Genomic DNA, 16,153 nt, shown 5'->3' on the forward strand with positions numbered 1-16,153 from the left:
GAGTAAATCGGATCTAATCTAACTTAAGGCTAAAGTCGCCGAATATCTTCTCTGCTAGGGTCTTGATGCTTGCCTCGAGTTCTCTCGCGTGTTTCCTGATATGTACTTCCCTGATTATGGGTACATCATGTACCGCTAATTCAGTTCTGTGATATGTGAAACTTCCTAATGTGTGTTGTACATACCCTGTTTGTGTGTGATATACTCCTTATGCGCATATACCCTATAGTTAGATATTCGACAGTAGCCCCCTAACTCTACTCCAGAGGAGAGGTTTCCATAAGCACCTACTCGAGTACTGCCAAGTTTAAGCTTGGTCAAGTAAAGTAGTTCAAACTTATGGTTGAAAGAATCAAGTATGGACGAATCCTTTCCCAAGTATCGAGTGGAAGCTAAGTCGGGTCGAGCGCCATGTGGCTAACCACACTCGAGACTAGAAAAGATTTAAACAACTCAACTGATCGACACACGACTCTGAGTAGAGTTAAAAAAAACCTTTCAAAATTTAAAACGACAGGTATGGGCGCATCTAATGCAGGAAGAAGGGTGTGCAGAGATTCACATATCATCTTCATCCTGTCTTTCTCGTCAACCGAAGCACCGTAGACATGGGAGTAGTTGCCGAGGCAGAATCAATTTCTGATTTTAATTTGGAGACAATGCCTACTTATACTTCCAAAGAGAAACTCCATCACCTCATCTTTTTTGCCTTTGCTAAAACCTTGCCTTTAGATCTCCTCTTTAAACTTTTTTGGCATCATCTACTTTCGTTCAAAGATTTCCATTGCCCTCCCTGAGTGTCATGGCTGAGCATCCCGATTGGGTTGTTCTGCCATTGGGAGTACTAGATATCATCTCCAACAAGCTGCTGCACCCGGAGGATTTCGCTTTCTTCCGCTGTGTCTGCACTTCTTGGCATGAAGTGCACAGGGTGGCAGAGTTTGTGCCATGGATCTTGAAAGGACCATTTGTGCACAATGATGGCTTGGTCAAGGTGCATCGTCTAGGGAGCGAAGCAACTTTTGATCTTCATTTCTGAGGTTTAGTCGGTGACAGTTGGGAGATAGTCGGGGCCTCAAGCGGGCTCTTGATCATCATCGAGCGAGGGCGCCAGGTCAAGGGCAGAGTAATCAACCCAGTCACAGGATGGTTCTCCGACCTTCCGCCACTCTCTTATGATGCATTTTGGGTAAGCCTGGAGGGATGTGTGGTGTGAAAAGATGGGAGACTATTCGTCGTCATCATCCCAAGGATGCCATGTTTTCATCTTTAGATGACAAAGGGTGTACATGTGTTTCTAGTTGATGGTCCACTGCACTGGTTCCAAGTCTCCAGTAGCAAATTCTGGTGGCGCATTGCTTATTTCCTAGATGGGATTGCTTCAGGGGATCCATCAGGAGTCATTGCAGCACTGGAACAGTCGATGCCAGAGTTCAAATTTTGGCAGCCTGGTCTGGGGGGGCACTCAACTTATCTTGGACGAGACTCGCGTGTTTTTCTTGAAATCTTGGGGCGACCAAATTGATGATCATGCTGAACACAATGCTCAGACGCTAGTCTCCATCCATGCTTTTAATGATAACATTTGGGAGCCTCTCGACTAGAAAGCTATCCCTTGGATGATGGAAAAAAACAGTTCTGCTGGACTTGACTTCTGAGGTTGTCCCTCTAGTGCCAGGGATTACCAACCCTGGTCGAACTCTAGGCTTCCGTCAGATAAATTCAGCTTTCGACCAAGATGAATACTCGGTGCTCAAGATTTCGCACCCAAACGTTGTTTCCAGGATGGTTAAATCCCTTGAAGGGAATTTTAAGTGGTGTTCTTGTAGGTGGATATCTCCCAAGCTTTTCCCTTAAATATGTAATAGAATTCTTGTTTGATAATTGTACTGGAGGTGCTACTTATATTTGGCCTGTCTAATATGCTATCACTACTATTTCCTTGTCTATGAAATAGAGTTTAACACAAATAGATGCAAAACTGATCAGAGCGTGCTATCGTTATTCTTGAGATTGATCAATGGTATATCTATTGATATCTGAAATCATAGCTAGACGATTCATTAGATGTGTGGTCCTCGAGTACTCGAGAATACTGTAATAGTAAGGAAAAGACTAATACAGAGCTAAAAAAGAAAGATCATATCAATTTTTTTGCGAACTTTTATCACGTGCGCATTCAATCAGTATACAAACATGAACTCGATAGAGAGCACACGCAAGGCAGACTAGGACTTCATAACCCTTTTGGCCATTAGGTATGTCTGACAATCTTTGTGCCGTTATGCCTCCTGAGGTATAACTATCCGTCATTGACCCAACACATGCCTCCGTTGGTCCTATTCAATGTGACCGACGCAGAGCCAGATAAAATTTTGCAAAAAAACATATAACAAACATATGGTATTACGATGTAGCCCACGACTCTATGGCCAAGAAAAAAATTACTCGATCGGAGAGTAGAAAAGGACATACATGTACTATTGATTGGAAAGTAGTTTTATAGCTCAGAACTCTGTACTCGATCGAATCTCGCTCTCGACCATGTACTCGATAAGGCTCGCTCTCGACCATGTACTCTATAACGGAGTCGGTCGAAGGGTGAGGCTCATTCTTGACTGAATACTCGAGAATGCAAGCCCCTGAGCGTTATGGTTTTGACTACAATATGATTATCGAGTGAACTTGAACCAGTGGGCATTAAAAGACCCCACTCCCATTTGTACTCGTTTTCACCACAACATTGATCCGATGTGTCATAATGGTCGCCCATCCCTCTTTGCAGAGATGAGACAAGACATAACGCCATCATGACTTCCACCAAACGCTCTATGCGCCCGAGGCAACGCCATCGTTTCATATCTTGACGACAACGTTTACACAGTACAACCTATTTCCCCCACTATAAATAAGGGGAACTCGAAGCCGTTTGTCTATCGTCTCCTTTGTTTTTTCCCCATTGCCTCCTAGGACTCGTATAGCTTGAAGCCATGATCTCCACTCAATCTTTGCCTCTTGAGCCGATCCCAGAGGTCCTTTCCCCTAGGCCTCTCGCCATGATGCCTCCTGAGGTCATCATCATCACATCTTCCGATGGCGAGGACTCGGTAGCGGGCCTTAGAGGAGAGGGAAGAAACATCCATCATGGACCGTCGTCGTCCCCTCACACTCAGCTCGTTTGTTATTACATCAAGACCTATGCTTCGGCGCAATGCTCTGCACTGGAGTGGAATGAAGGTGGTAGTGACCTTAACCGGATCATCGACCAAGCTGCCATTGAGGTCTTTGACGATGGAGCCCCCGAGTCATCACCGGCGAATGAGGCATGATCGCCTTCTTCATTGACAACTGCTAGATCACCTTCGCACCAAGCAGAAGACCACTCGGCATCACCGGCGCCGATCATCAGCTCCAGCAGGACCTTCGCCTTGACCACTTTTCCTAGCCCGTATGCAGGTCAGCGACCGATTCCTGGGGTGATTAGTTGTCGCCCGAGGGAGGAGTATAGAAGGTTCCTCAACTCGTTCAGGGGCAAATGAGGGTCCATACGCTTCCAAACTTTCGAAGGTGGTGGATCTTCACTATTTGCCAGACCTAGGCGGATCCTTTCTGTAATCTATCTTATGAATAAAACTTTCAGAGTTGGTCGATGTTCCACGAGTGCTCGAGTATCTCGCCATTCAGAGTAGATAGCTGTACTGACCCAAGTCGGGTGACCTCGACTACTATGTAAGGTCTTTCCCACTTAGGCAATAACTTGTGGCGCTGGGCCTGTTTCTGTACCTTTCGCAGACGAGGTCTCCAGCAGCAAGTTGCCTAGGCTGAATTCTCTAGCTTTGGTATCTACGCAACGCCTGCTGATACTTCCAGCAGCAAGTTGCCTAGGCTGAATTCTCCAGCATCTGCTCGAATAGAGGCTTGATCTCAGTACTCCTCGAGTAAATTTATGTCATCCGCTCGTAAGTGCTTCTGCCCTTCTTCTGAGTAACTTTCCACTCGAGGTGATCCAAACTGCAACTCGGTCAGGAGCACCGGTTCCGCTCCATAAACCAAGAAGAATAGAGTTTCACCGGTGGCCCTATTAGTCGACGTACAAACAACCCATATTACCGAGGGAAGCTCTTTTACCCAGCGTTTTGAGTAGGCTTTTAGCCTATCGAAGACCCGAGTTGTGATACCCTACAAGACTATACCATTAGCCCGCTCAACTTGACCATTACTCTAAGGGTGAGCCGCTGAGGCGAAACAAGTCTTGATGCCGAATTCTTCGCATAACACAATAAAGGTTCCGCTTCTGAACTGGCTACCATTATCCGGAATGCCGAATTGAGTAATCATGCTCCTCATGAACTTCTTAGTCGCTTCTACGGTTATTTTTCCTACAGGTTCGGCCTCTATCCACTTGGTGAATGTGTCGATAGCCACGAATAGGAACTTGTAACCACCTTGGGTCCTTGGGAACGGTCCTAGGATATCCAAGCTCTAGACGGAGAAAGACCAAAAAAGAGGAATTGTTTGCAGAGCTTGGACTGGTCGAGTGGTCTGTTTTCCAAAAAATTGGCAGCTCTCACACTTTTTGACCAGCTTGGAAGCATCCTGAAGGGCAGTCGGTCAATAGAATCCCTGGTGGAAATTTTTTTCGACCAAGGTGCAAGAAGACGCATGATTGCCACACGTGCCTCCATGGATATCGAGCAATATTTTATTACCCTCTTCCTGAGTGATGCACTTCATCAAGATTCCGTTGCTCCCCTTTCGGTAGAGCTTGTCGTTTATCAAAACGTAGAGTTTGGATTTACGAGCAATTTTTTTTGTAGACGCATTATCATCAGGGATGTCTTAACCCTCGAGATAGGCTTGGTACGGAGTCATCCAAGTCGGGTTGCGTTCGAGTAGTGCAGCATCTGTGTTGGCGGGTTCTGCCTCACTGACCTGGCCAGACTGCTGGTCGGGTTAGGCAGCATCCGTTCACCGAACTGTCGGGACAAATGGTTTAAGGAGTTTCTTAACGAAGACCCCTATGGGTACCAGTGCCCGATAAGAAGTGAGTCTAGCAAGTTCATCCGCACCAGAGTTATCACTCCTTCTGATATGCGTCACTTCTAGCCCTTCGAACTTTTGCTCGAGCTTTCGTACCTCGAGTAAGTAAGCCGTCATGTTGTTGTCCAAGCACTGGTATTCCTTTTGAACTTGGTTTACGACTAGCTGTGAGTCCCCTTTCACAATAAGTCGTTTAATCCCAAACGATGTAGCTATGCGGAGCCCGTTTACCAGTCCTTCATATTCTGCAACATTATTAGAAGCTTTAAAGTCTAATTGAACAGCGTACCTAAGTTCATTACCCGTTGGAGATTTGAGTACAATACCAGCCTCCGAGCCCTGAAGCGTGAGCGATCCATCAAAGAAGAGCGTCCAATGATCTTCAACAATGTTTGGCCTTGTCTCTTCAACGCTTGTCCATTCGTCGATGAAATCTGCTAACACTCCGGATTTCATGCTTGTGCGTGGTGCGTAGCTTATGTCAAACTTATTTAGTTCTACCGCACATTGCGCTATTCGTCCAGTAGCTTCCCAATTGTGTATTACATCCTTCAGTGGATACATCGTTATGACGGTGATCCTGTGCACTTGAAAGTAGTGCCGTAATTTCAGGGAAGACATCAATACTACATATATCAGCTTCTGTACTTGCGGATATCGTAGCTTTGCATCGTGTAGAACCTCGCTCATGTAATAAATAGGTTTCTGTACCTTAGCCTTTTTCTCGGGACATTCCCGTTCGACCACCAGTACCGTGCTAACAACTTGTGGGGTAGCTGCAATATAAAAAAAGAGTTCCTCTTTCTCGTTAGACGGTGTAAGAATTAATGGAGAAAATAAGTACTTTTTTAAATCTTGGAAGGCGCACTCTGCTTCTTCTGTTCATTCGAATCGGTTTTGTTTCTTCAACAACTTGAAGAAAGGCATTCCTCGCTTGTCCATCTTGAAAATGAATCAACTAAGAGAAGCAATGCAACCTGTCAGTTTTTGAACCTCCTTCAATGTTCAAGATGACCGCATCTGGTCGAGAGTCTTAATTTTGCACGGGTTGGCCTCAATACCGTGACTTGACACCAGGAAGCTGACTGAGAGGGCGGTAGGCATCTAGTTTTGCAATTTGTTCCATCAGAAATCTATTTATTTAATTTTTTAATAAAAAATTAAAAAAAAAAACTCCAGCTCACGGGCGAAGGAGGCATCGTAGGCCCGGCCCGGGTACGGACGGAGATCATCGGAGGGAAGGTCGATGCTCACTTCGGCGTCCTATGGCAGGTGTTCAACGCGCGGCAGTTGGGTGCCCATGACGCGAATAAGGCCGACAAGCTCCAGAGGGATGTGGATGACCCGTGTTCCTTGGCGTGGAGAAGAGGGTGACACAGGTGACCTTGCCAAATAGGGATATAAATGGGACAAATATTTACCGCCTAACTAAAACTTGCAATGTAACAATAACTATCTAACATTATCCGTATTTAACTTTGAATTCGAGAAAAAAAAAGAACATTATCCGTATTTTACTTCGAATTCGAGAAAAAAAAGATAAGATACAGAATAACTGGTATCCGTCTGAAATATCCAAATATTCGGTGTTACATAAAGCCGGTTGTGGTTTTATTTAAAAACATATATATATATATATACAGAATAACTGGTATCCGTCTGAAATATCCAAATATTCGGTGTTACATAAAGCCGGTTGTGGTTTTATTTAAAAACATATATATATATATATCGTTACATATTCATAGATAGATAATATTGAATGCTCTTATTTTCACATCTCAACAATCACTCTCTGTGCTCACTTTGATTGCACAGATATATTATTTAATATGCTATATGAGGATACAAATAAATGAAAAATTTTTATCTACCCGACTAACCGAAAGCTTATAGTACTATTCACTTTGACTTTGAGAAAAAATATATAAGATAGTATACAAGATAAAAAAAAATATCCAGTACTATCCGTATTCGACTTCGAGAAAAAATATTAAATAAAATACAAAATAATCTATGCGCTCGGCGAACTCCGTGAAGGGGAGGATGTAGCCGAAGGCGAGCCATGGCAACATCACGACGTGCATGCTGCTGCTGTTGATGTCCAGAGTTTCTTTTCAATGGAAACCAATTTTTTTTCAAGGAGACTGAAGGAGGTGCTTGCTGTTTTCCTCAGTTTTTTGCTGATCAAATAGCATATGGGGACCAGGGTTAAAAAACCATCGGTAACCGTCCAAAAATCGCGGTTACCGACCTTCTTGGTCCGGTCCGGTTTCAGAAACCAAACGGTAACCGAAATTTGAATTTAAAAAATTTGAAAAAAATTCAAAAAAATCTTAAAAAAACTAGACACAATTCTAAGACCTTCTGTGAAAAAAGTTATCAAAAATAATGTCGTTTGCATCATATTCTATAGGGAGAAAGTTTGAAAAAAAAAATGAAACGTGCGGCTCAGTTATTAACTCATGTTAAGGAAAAGTGTAACATGCAAACACATATTTTTCTTGTATAAATCGTATTTTAAGAGAATCTTTAAAATTGATATCACTTTATTTAGAGTTTTATTAAATTCTCTATGATTTTTACAAAGTTCACAAGCATAAAGTGAATATGTTAAGAAACAGCACTATAATTAACTTTTTCATGTCTACTATTATTTTTTCTACGTAAATCATAGTATAAATAAGCTAATGAAAGTGGTTTCACTAATTTTTGAGATGTGATGAGTCAGTTATGAATTAATCTAGTCGTAACACATTTACACAATCATGCATGTTACAATAACTAATTTATGAGTTCATGTATTTTTAAAAGATATAGGATCATGTAAGAAGACTAACAAAATTAGTTTCTTGATTTTTGGATTAGCAAAGAGTAAACTATGCATTTAACTTGGTTTAACAAATACAATTTCTCACAAAAAATTTTGAATTTTTTTTATGAGTATAAATACTTTTATCATGTAGATCATGTTACAAGGAAGCCAACAAAATTTGTTTCACTTGATTTGAAGCTCAGATGAATTAGTTATTGATTTTACAAGGTTGAGCCCTTTTTTTAGTTTTTTTATTGAACTGCGCTGAAATTTGATAAAACCGCTCGATAAATCGAGAAAACCGAACGGTTACCGACCCAAACCTCTCGGTAACCGACCAATTCAAAAATACGAGAAAATCGCTTGGTAACCGACCCAAACCGCTCGGTAACCGACCAAAACCGAGCGGTTACCGAACAACTAAAATCGCAATTTTTTTTTTCCAAAATTCAAATTTTGCCAAATAAATTTTCTCTGAATTTTTTTGAATTTTTGACCAGTAACCGCAGTTATCGCGCATTTTCAGTTACTGCCGGAGTTTGGTAACCGAGCTCCGATCGGTAAATTGAACCTCGATGGGGACACATAAACCACATCAAACCAATCACCAACCCACGCGGATGTAACATTTCAGAAAAGGACACCAACTCGATCGATATTCAAATGATTGATTTATTCTTTCATGAAAAGTCACCATGCACATCTAGGGGCTGTTTGTATCGCAGCCAACGTGAGCTTTACCAAAGAAAAAGAACGAGCTCAACCAGTTTGGTCCAGAGCGTAATAGTCCTTCGGACAGTGAAAAAATAAAGATTAAACCAGAAAAACGAAATAAAAAAGGGAAAATAGCAAAGGACATGAAAAGTGTGCCATGAAACAAGTGGCAAACAATCAATTTCACTCTTGCAACTTGCAGGTACAAATCCTCAAATGCCACTCTTAAGAACGAAAAGATTGTGGGGGATGTTGGATTTGGGCTGCCTGCTTTCTCTGAAAAGCAAAGGCTGGAATGTGGCAGTTACTCTTTATCGGGCGTTAGAAACAGATATGAGCTCTCAGCAGCGAGAAGCATCCTTTTTTTTTTTGGCATATGAGTAATTGTTTTCACAGTACAGTAGAAACCCCCTCAACTCTTCTCCTTTTGGGAGAAAAAGAATCATATATGTCCTGAAACAGAGCCAGCTTCTTACGACGATTTGCTAGCTTGGCTCAATAATCCAACAGTTCAAACCAGGGTGCCTCTCGAAGATACAAGGACTGACTAGAATGATCAAGTGAAACATAACCTTACTGATTAGGTATAAAAAATATTGTTACCGTTTGGATTCCTCGAAAATCCTTTTTCACTAATTTATGGAATTGCCTGAACCATACAAAAGTATGACCTAAGGACATATACAATGGTGTTAACCCATATTGTCTTTAAGCCTCCATGCAAATAAATTAGAGAGAGCGCTGCAAAACCTCACCAATGGATTCTCTTATGTGTCTATGTGATACAGAACTATCTAAGTTGTGTTTATTTTGCTAAAGCTTTCCTGAATCCTTAGTACCTTCCTCCTATAAGTAGCACAATTGTGTTGTTTTTTTCAAAAGAAGCTGAAGAAAAGGTAGAGTGCAAAACAAAATCAGAAACACAAAAGTAGAACATTATCAGGTATACACAGAACTAAAAAAGGCAGGTATATCAATCTCTTGATATGCGAGCAAGTAAACCAGTTGGCATTTTAACTGTTTTTATGTGACCAGATCCAATCAGATCGCGAAGGAGGAACCGCGTATCAAGAGGTGATAGTCTTAGTTTTGTCTTCTCCAGTGAAGAGAGCGGCATCTCCTTGTATTTCCTACGGTTCAATAATGAAAGAATTTCCTTCCTTCCCTGCCAACCATAACAAACTCCAATGGTCAAAAGTGTCCATATTGCAAACTTCGCAAAACCAGGAATTGAAAATAGTAGACATTAGGCAAAGCAAATCCTAAAGGAAACAAACTCCCTACCCATAAACTGATTAATTGCATGGAGTATATGATATATCTTTAATGAAGTAAACCCATCTGACAAGGAAACTAACAATCCTTAATGTTAATTTCCAACTAATCATGTCTCCGCAGTTTCTGCATGAATGAATGGTACTCACCAGTTTATCGAACCCAATAAGTACTCATTTTGTTGTCAGCTTTTTTTGTATGAATATATTTAGCATCGTTGGGTCACGGATGCACTAGAAAGTTAGGGAGGAAGAAAACATGCATGTGCGCCAATCGAAAGCATATGATAACTCTTCCACACTATAAGATCAACACATGCAAGAGATCTTGAAATCAGATTCTTTTTTTTTCCCAGCTAATTGCTAATGGGCTCTTAGTCAGCCCTCATATCCTGACCTATGTTCATATAAGCAAACAAAGCTGTAATCTATAATATCTCAATACTCCAGCTAGGTGCTGTAAAGATGGTGCTTAATTTGATTCACCCAGGAGATCACACAGATATCATTATTAACTTATTCACCGCCATCTAAGATTAAATAGTGCAAGGAAATTTTTATCAAGGTAGTACAAACCTGGGATAGGCCTTTCAAGATAGAACCAATGCGTGGAATAGCAAACCAGTAAATGTTTGGATCAATAAGTTGGCGAGTCTGGAAGAAAAAAAAGAACCCAGCATAAACAGTAACGTGCTGTCAGTAAGCATTACTGACAAAGAAAATCTAATCATTTTGTTATCAAATTAGGTGTAGTTATCATTTAGTAACTAATAAGCATGAAAATCAACAATACTAGTAAATGCAGCCACGTGTGTTCTTTCAGTGTTTGGAATTTTAACATAACTTTCTTGAGATTACTGTCGTATCATCACGAAAATTACAATTAGGAATTACTTACTAGGAGACCAGCATTCATCAATAATGTGATATGTTTGTCTGTTACGTCACCACCATGTGATAACAGTGAACACTGCAATGAAAAAAAAAGAAGAGATATTAGATATATTTGACTACTTTTTAGTATGTGATATCTTTGGTGTGGAAAAGCATTACTGTAGCAACACTTTAGTTCCATTTAAGAAACAATGGACCAAAATTGAATGTCAGCTAAAGAATAGCATAATTCCGACCGAAATCCCCATACTTGGAATTAGGTTAGATATTAACAATAGCAAATGGTAAAGACTAATAATAAAGAAAAAGTTAAGATAGAATCCTGCACAGAAGTAACTAACAGCTAATTCTCGATACTTACCAGCTCTAATTGATCTATGCTAACATCCAGTTTCGAATGGGCAACATATTTCTCAAACCACTCAAACACTTCACTGCCATTTTGGTCTTTACATCCTGACCGCTTAACAGCAAATGCAACCTGCATACGTTCAATGCAAGAAAGAAACAGATTAACTAAAAGTTTAATATGAAAAAACGTAAAGCAAATATGATGTAATATTTATTTATCGAATTTTAATATATTAACTAAAATTTGGTTGAAAAAATTATTTAAAGTGAATATGATGAATTACTCATTCGTTGATTTGAACATATTAAGCAAAAATATTAGTATTCAAAAGTAAGTAAATATGACGAACTTCTGTTATTGAATTAGAACATTTCTTTCTGTCAAGCCCATGAAAGGCAAAGCTTTATAAACATATTACAAGCATGCACCACTGAAGCCTGAAGGGATGAAGGTACAATCAAGTATGGAAACAATTGAACTAATATGAAATTGGTGTGCATACATATATACGCACACACACATAAGATCATCTCGTCATTATCTCACTCCTATAGCATTTCATGTAGTCATTTAGCAATCCAGAAAAAGAATATGATGTTATATGTCCAGGCATCTAAAAAGTAAGCTTAAATAGCATGAGCAACAATTTGAGCAAGCCATTAGGTAGACAAGACTAGTTTTTTTTACATCTTTAGGTAGAAAAAGGCTTACAAGTACAAGAACTACATTCACATGGCCACAATACCAGGTCAAAACTTGTGAACTAAGCTTCTCCGGTGCATACAGCTATTTGGTGTAGTTACATAAAACTCAATGATTCTCTCTAGAAACCTATATTCCTAGCAGACTGCAAAGAGAAATACCCACGTCTACCCTTTTTACAGCAGAAGTTAAAACAAGCAATTGTTGACATACCTATGATGGTAGATTCGTAATCCAATTACTGTCATCTAGTGAACCAATTAATGACAAATCAGGACATATAGATACCTGTTTCAAATAATCATCCATGAACATGATTGCATGATCATCCTGCCCAGAGCTAAGTTTGAATACACGTAACACTTTGTCTTTCTTCAGTGACTGCAAATGAAGAAGCGTTTCAGTTTTCAGTATCATGATGAACCAAGAAAATGATCTCTTCAGCATTTGGAGTTCCATTTCTTAGTTGTTATCATATCAGATCTCTAATTAGTTAACAATAAAAAAAACCTTTTAACATGATAAATGCTAAAAAACACATAGGAAAACATAGACATGAAATGTATCATTATTACCTCCAAGTCTCTATCAACTTGTGTTCTGTCCTTCACGCTACTATAGAGTTGTGACTGTAAAATGAATGGTTGCGTCACAACCTGCAAGTGAAGGAAAAATAGGATGTAACTTTGTACAGAAATGAAACACATAAAACAAAAGAAAACAATGGAAGACATAGCACACACTGAATAACAAATTTTACAATAGATTTTAATGATGAAACCCTGTAGTTTCACAATGCACCCTCCCATTTACACGTGACCATTTTATTGGGTTCTCTTACAAAATCTGTCCATTGATGAAATCAAGAGTGTGGTTATTGTTTATGCATCGATAAATAATGTTATAAGAGAGGGTTAAGTGATTGGGGTGTTTCATATAACAGGGGTAAGAACAGTCTAAATTGTGCGGTCAAAGGTGCACAGGTGAGGTTCAGCAGAGGAAAGGTTCTTACAGCAGCAAAAGGTGCAGCACCTTATTGAGGTAAACGCTTTTGGCAGGAATGCACATGGCACTAAGGTGCCAGAGAGTGCTCCTCTGAGACTCAGAATAGAAAAACAGAGAAAATTTTGTTTGGCATAGTGAATTTAGGACACGGAAATGGATTAAGAGGTACAAAACATATACAGCCCAATTAGAAGTTATGGTCGTCCTATGTCTTAACCCATGTTGTCATGGCGTCGGTATAGCGACGCCATAGCGTCGCCATATCGGCGTGGCAGTTTTCTGGCTCTCGCCACGCCGACACCACAACGCAAGAGGGTATGGCGCGAGCTGGTAGCCTTCTGCCGCCACTTCTCCATCCCCGGTGGCCGGTGCAGACCTCCCCTCCCTACCGCCAGTGGTCGTCGTCTGCTGCTCTCCAGAGTTCAGACCTGCAGCAGCCGTCGCCAGTAGTCGTCTGCCGCCAACCGCCGCCTCTCCATCCCCGGTGGCCGGCGCAGACCTCCAGAGTCCAGATCTGCAGCAGCCGTCGCCCAGGAGTTGCCTTAAGGTGGCATGGAGAGAGAGAGAGAGAGAGAGAGAGAGAGCTGATGTGGTCGTGCTCATGTCAAACAAGAGAAATGGGATGGAGAAGGGACTGCTGTCATCCTACCGCTCTCTCTGTGGTCTGTGTGAAAGCGTGAGTGTGGAGAGAGGAGGGGGACAACAAGGCATGGGCTAGCAGTGGCACTGTTCACATGGTATGGGTGCCTCCCACTCTACACTGTGCACTAGTACTACTACTATCTTCTACATGAGAGTATTTGGGTTGGTCTGGTGGCTGTTGCTTCCCTCTAACCTGTTGGACTAATCTCACATGCACATAGCACTTAGTCGTAGGCACTAGCACTAAGTCGTAGGCACTAGCACTAAGTAAGCTCAAGCTCTGTTATGTAGACTAGCAGTAGGCCAGTAGCACAAGCTCAAGCTGTTTTGTAGACTAGACTATAATTTGCTAATATTCTAGACTATAATGCGTGTATTCGTCACGTATGTATGACGTCGCCACGCCACGCGCCATGTCACTGTAAAGTTATGAAGGTGGTGGGTCGCCGCGTCTCGCCACGCCACCGTAACAACCATGGTCTTAACTCTCATGTTTTAGAGAAACTATAGGAAATTGGCAATCCACATGCCCAAACCATGACCTAGGATATCATTCTTCTTTGGGCGTGCACTTTTTTGGTACCTTGTGCATTAAGAAACTGAAGGACCTAGAGCCTGCTGCTTTAGGTGGCTGCCTTGTGTCCAACTTAGTAATTATTTCTTGATTTTATCCTTCCTTGGTCTATACTCATTGGGTGGTCTGACAGGTATTGTGCTCTTACCAATACATCAATTAGAGAAAACAGAAGAAAAATATGAAACAGAACATTTTCTTCACCAGATTAAGTTGACAGATCATACAACAGCATTGTGGATGCTGGATATAATTCACATGAATTGCAGAAAATAAGGCAGCAAACTGGAACGTGTTTCTATGTGATCATATTCTCCAAGTTCCTAAAAGACTGGAAAGAAGAAACAGTATTTCCAAGGAGTGCATAATACCTTCTCTAGCTTTGGAAACTGTGTGCGCATCAATTGAAGAGCTATCATGGTATCATTGAATGTAAGATTGTCCTCTGCATCATCAAAACTGTTAGATACTGTAACAGCGTCAGATTTTCTATAACCAAAGATCTAGAGTATAGTCAACAAGGGAAACACTTTTCATAGAAACATTGTACCATCCTGTTAACAAAACCAAAAACCATATGCATTTGTTTGGTAGTGCTTGTATAATGAAACAAGTAGAAGACATACAAAAGAGAAATCAAATTGGAGAAAGAGAGTAGTGCACCAAGGCTTGTGCAGATTTGGTCTCTGTCTAGTGGATGTTCATCATTATCACTAGGAGAGTGTGGTCGCTTCTTAGAGGACAATGAAGACGATGACGATTGTTCAGCCATCTTGCTGTGTTGACTCTTCCTTTTACTTCAGATAGATGGCATCACATGAATAAGATGAATAGTTGGTGTACAAGGCCGGAAGTCAGATCCTCTGTGCTGCATCAATTCCATGGAGCTTCCTTCACCCTAAAAATTTAACGCAGCAGTATGGTATACCAATAATTTTAATACGACTACTGACTTAAACTCCATCAATTTTAAATAATGAGAGTACTTCTAACAAACTCTAGCGAAATCTGGACACAAATAAAAAAAAGGAATTTGAAACTTTAAATTATTCAATGGGAAAATCGACATAATTATACAATTCAGAATAGTATGAACATGGTTAAATTAAAGAATGATATACAATGGTAACGGCGGCGGCGTATCTACCACACCCCCCCCCCCCCCCCCGCCTAAACCCTAAAGCAAATCACTGGAGATTGGAGAGAGCCCAGAAGCGAATCTACCCCAACAGCGAGGGAGAACACCATCAGAAACGCAGTCTCTCTCGATCAGCATCAGGGGGGATAGAAGGGGAGCGCTGACGTACTGCTGCCGTCGATGGAGGAGCTGCGGTAGACGAAGGGCACCGCCATGGCTGGCCTCACCTCGCCCCGGCTATCTCTTACTCTCGATCCTCCCGTCTCGTGAAGGAGTGGGGATTTTGCCTTCCGTGTCCTCGCCTCGCCTCGGTGCAGTTGGGTGGAGGTGGACCGGGTGTTGTGCACCAGCCGCGGTGGCAGGGGCGCGGCCGTGCGGTGCGGAAGGCAGAATGCAGAAGCAAGACCGAGAGCGCCGACTACTGATATTTATTTTACAAATATAAATACGCTTACCTAGTGGGGAAATATTAGGTGCAAATGAGCTCCTTTGTATAGACCAACTCTTAAGTCTTCGACTTTTTACCGTAAGTAATTTTTAGTTATGGATCCACCACTAAATGGCAAAATGCTTAAACATTTTAACTGAAAAAAAAAACGCTATTAGTTGTACTCGTTCAAAAAAAAAGTTGTACCCCTAATACAATGTTTTGAGAATGTGTGGATGCACCCGCAATTTGCCAAGGAGTCAACAGAAACGATGTGCGAGGTTGCTGAAGAAAAAGAATCGAATCGAGTCACCATGCAGGAAAAAAATAAAATAAATTGATGTAAACTCTAGTGTACCACTAGTATAGCTCGGCTGGTTAAGCTAAACATGTTTTAGTGGCACGGCTAGCTCGGACGTTCATGTTGGATCGGGGCCTATGCAAGCTGTACTGGCCACACATGGCAATATGCACTCAGCTCATGTAAACTCTAGTGTGTCACTACTCTAACTCAGCTCGTTAAGCTGAATACGCTTTAGTGGAGGCTTGATCATGGTTAGCTCGTACGTTCATGTT

The 16,153-nt window shown here is 41.3% G+C and overlaps 1 protein-coding gene across 3 annotated transcripts; it reads right to left on the bottom strand.

The window, feature by feature from the left end:
* Nucleotides 1-9,180: 9,180 nt before the first annotated feature.
* LOC133926862 (uncharacterized) lies at nt 9,181-15,561 on the bottom strand. Of its 3 annotated transcripts, none has more exons than XM_062373001.1 (9): nt 15,320-15,561; nt 14,676-14,910; nt 14,384-14,457; nt 12,367-12,447; nt 12,080-12,172; nt 11,099-11,218; nt 10,742-10,813; nt 10,420-10,497; nt 9,181-9,734 (listed from the first exon to the last, which is right to left on the bottom strand). In XM_062373001.1, exons 2-9 carry the CDS (start codon nt 14,782-14,784, stop codon nt 9,543-9,545), a joined length of 819 nt encoding a protein of 272 aa, XP_062228985.1. In that variant the 5' UTR covers nt 14,785-14,910; nt 15,320-15,561; the 3' UTR covers nt 9,181-9,542. The 3 variants fall into 3 exon arrangements, with proteins under 3 accessions (XP_062228985.1, XP_062228984.1, XP_062228986.1); XM_062373000.1 differs by having other exon boundaries at nt 14,384-14,481; XM_062373002.1 differs by lacking the exon at nt 15,320-15,561 and having other exon boundaries at nt 14,384-14,471; nt 14,676-14,816.
* Nucleotides 15,562-16,153: the final 592 nt, after the last annotated feature.

This window comes from Phragmites australis, chromosome 8 (assembly GCF_958298935.1).
Source record: "Phragmites australis chromosome 8, lpPhrAust1.1, whole genome shotgun sequence".
NCBI lineage: Eukaryota > Viridiplantae > Streptophyta > Magnoliopsida > Poales > Poaceae > Phragmites > Phragmites australis.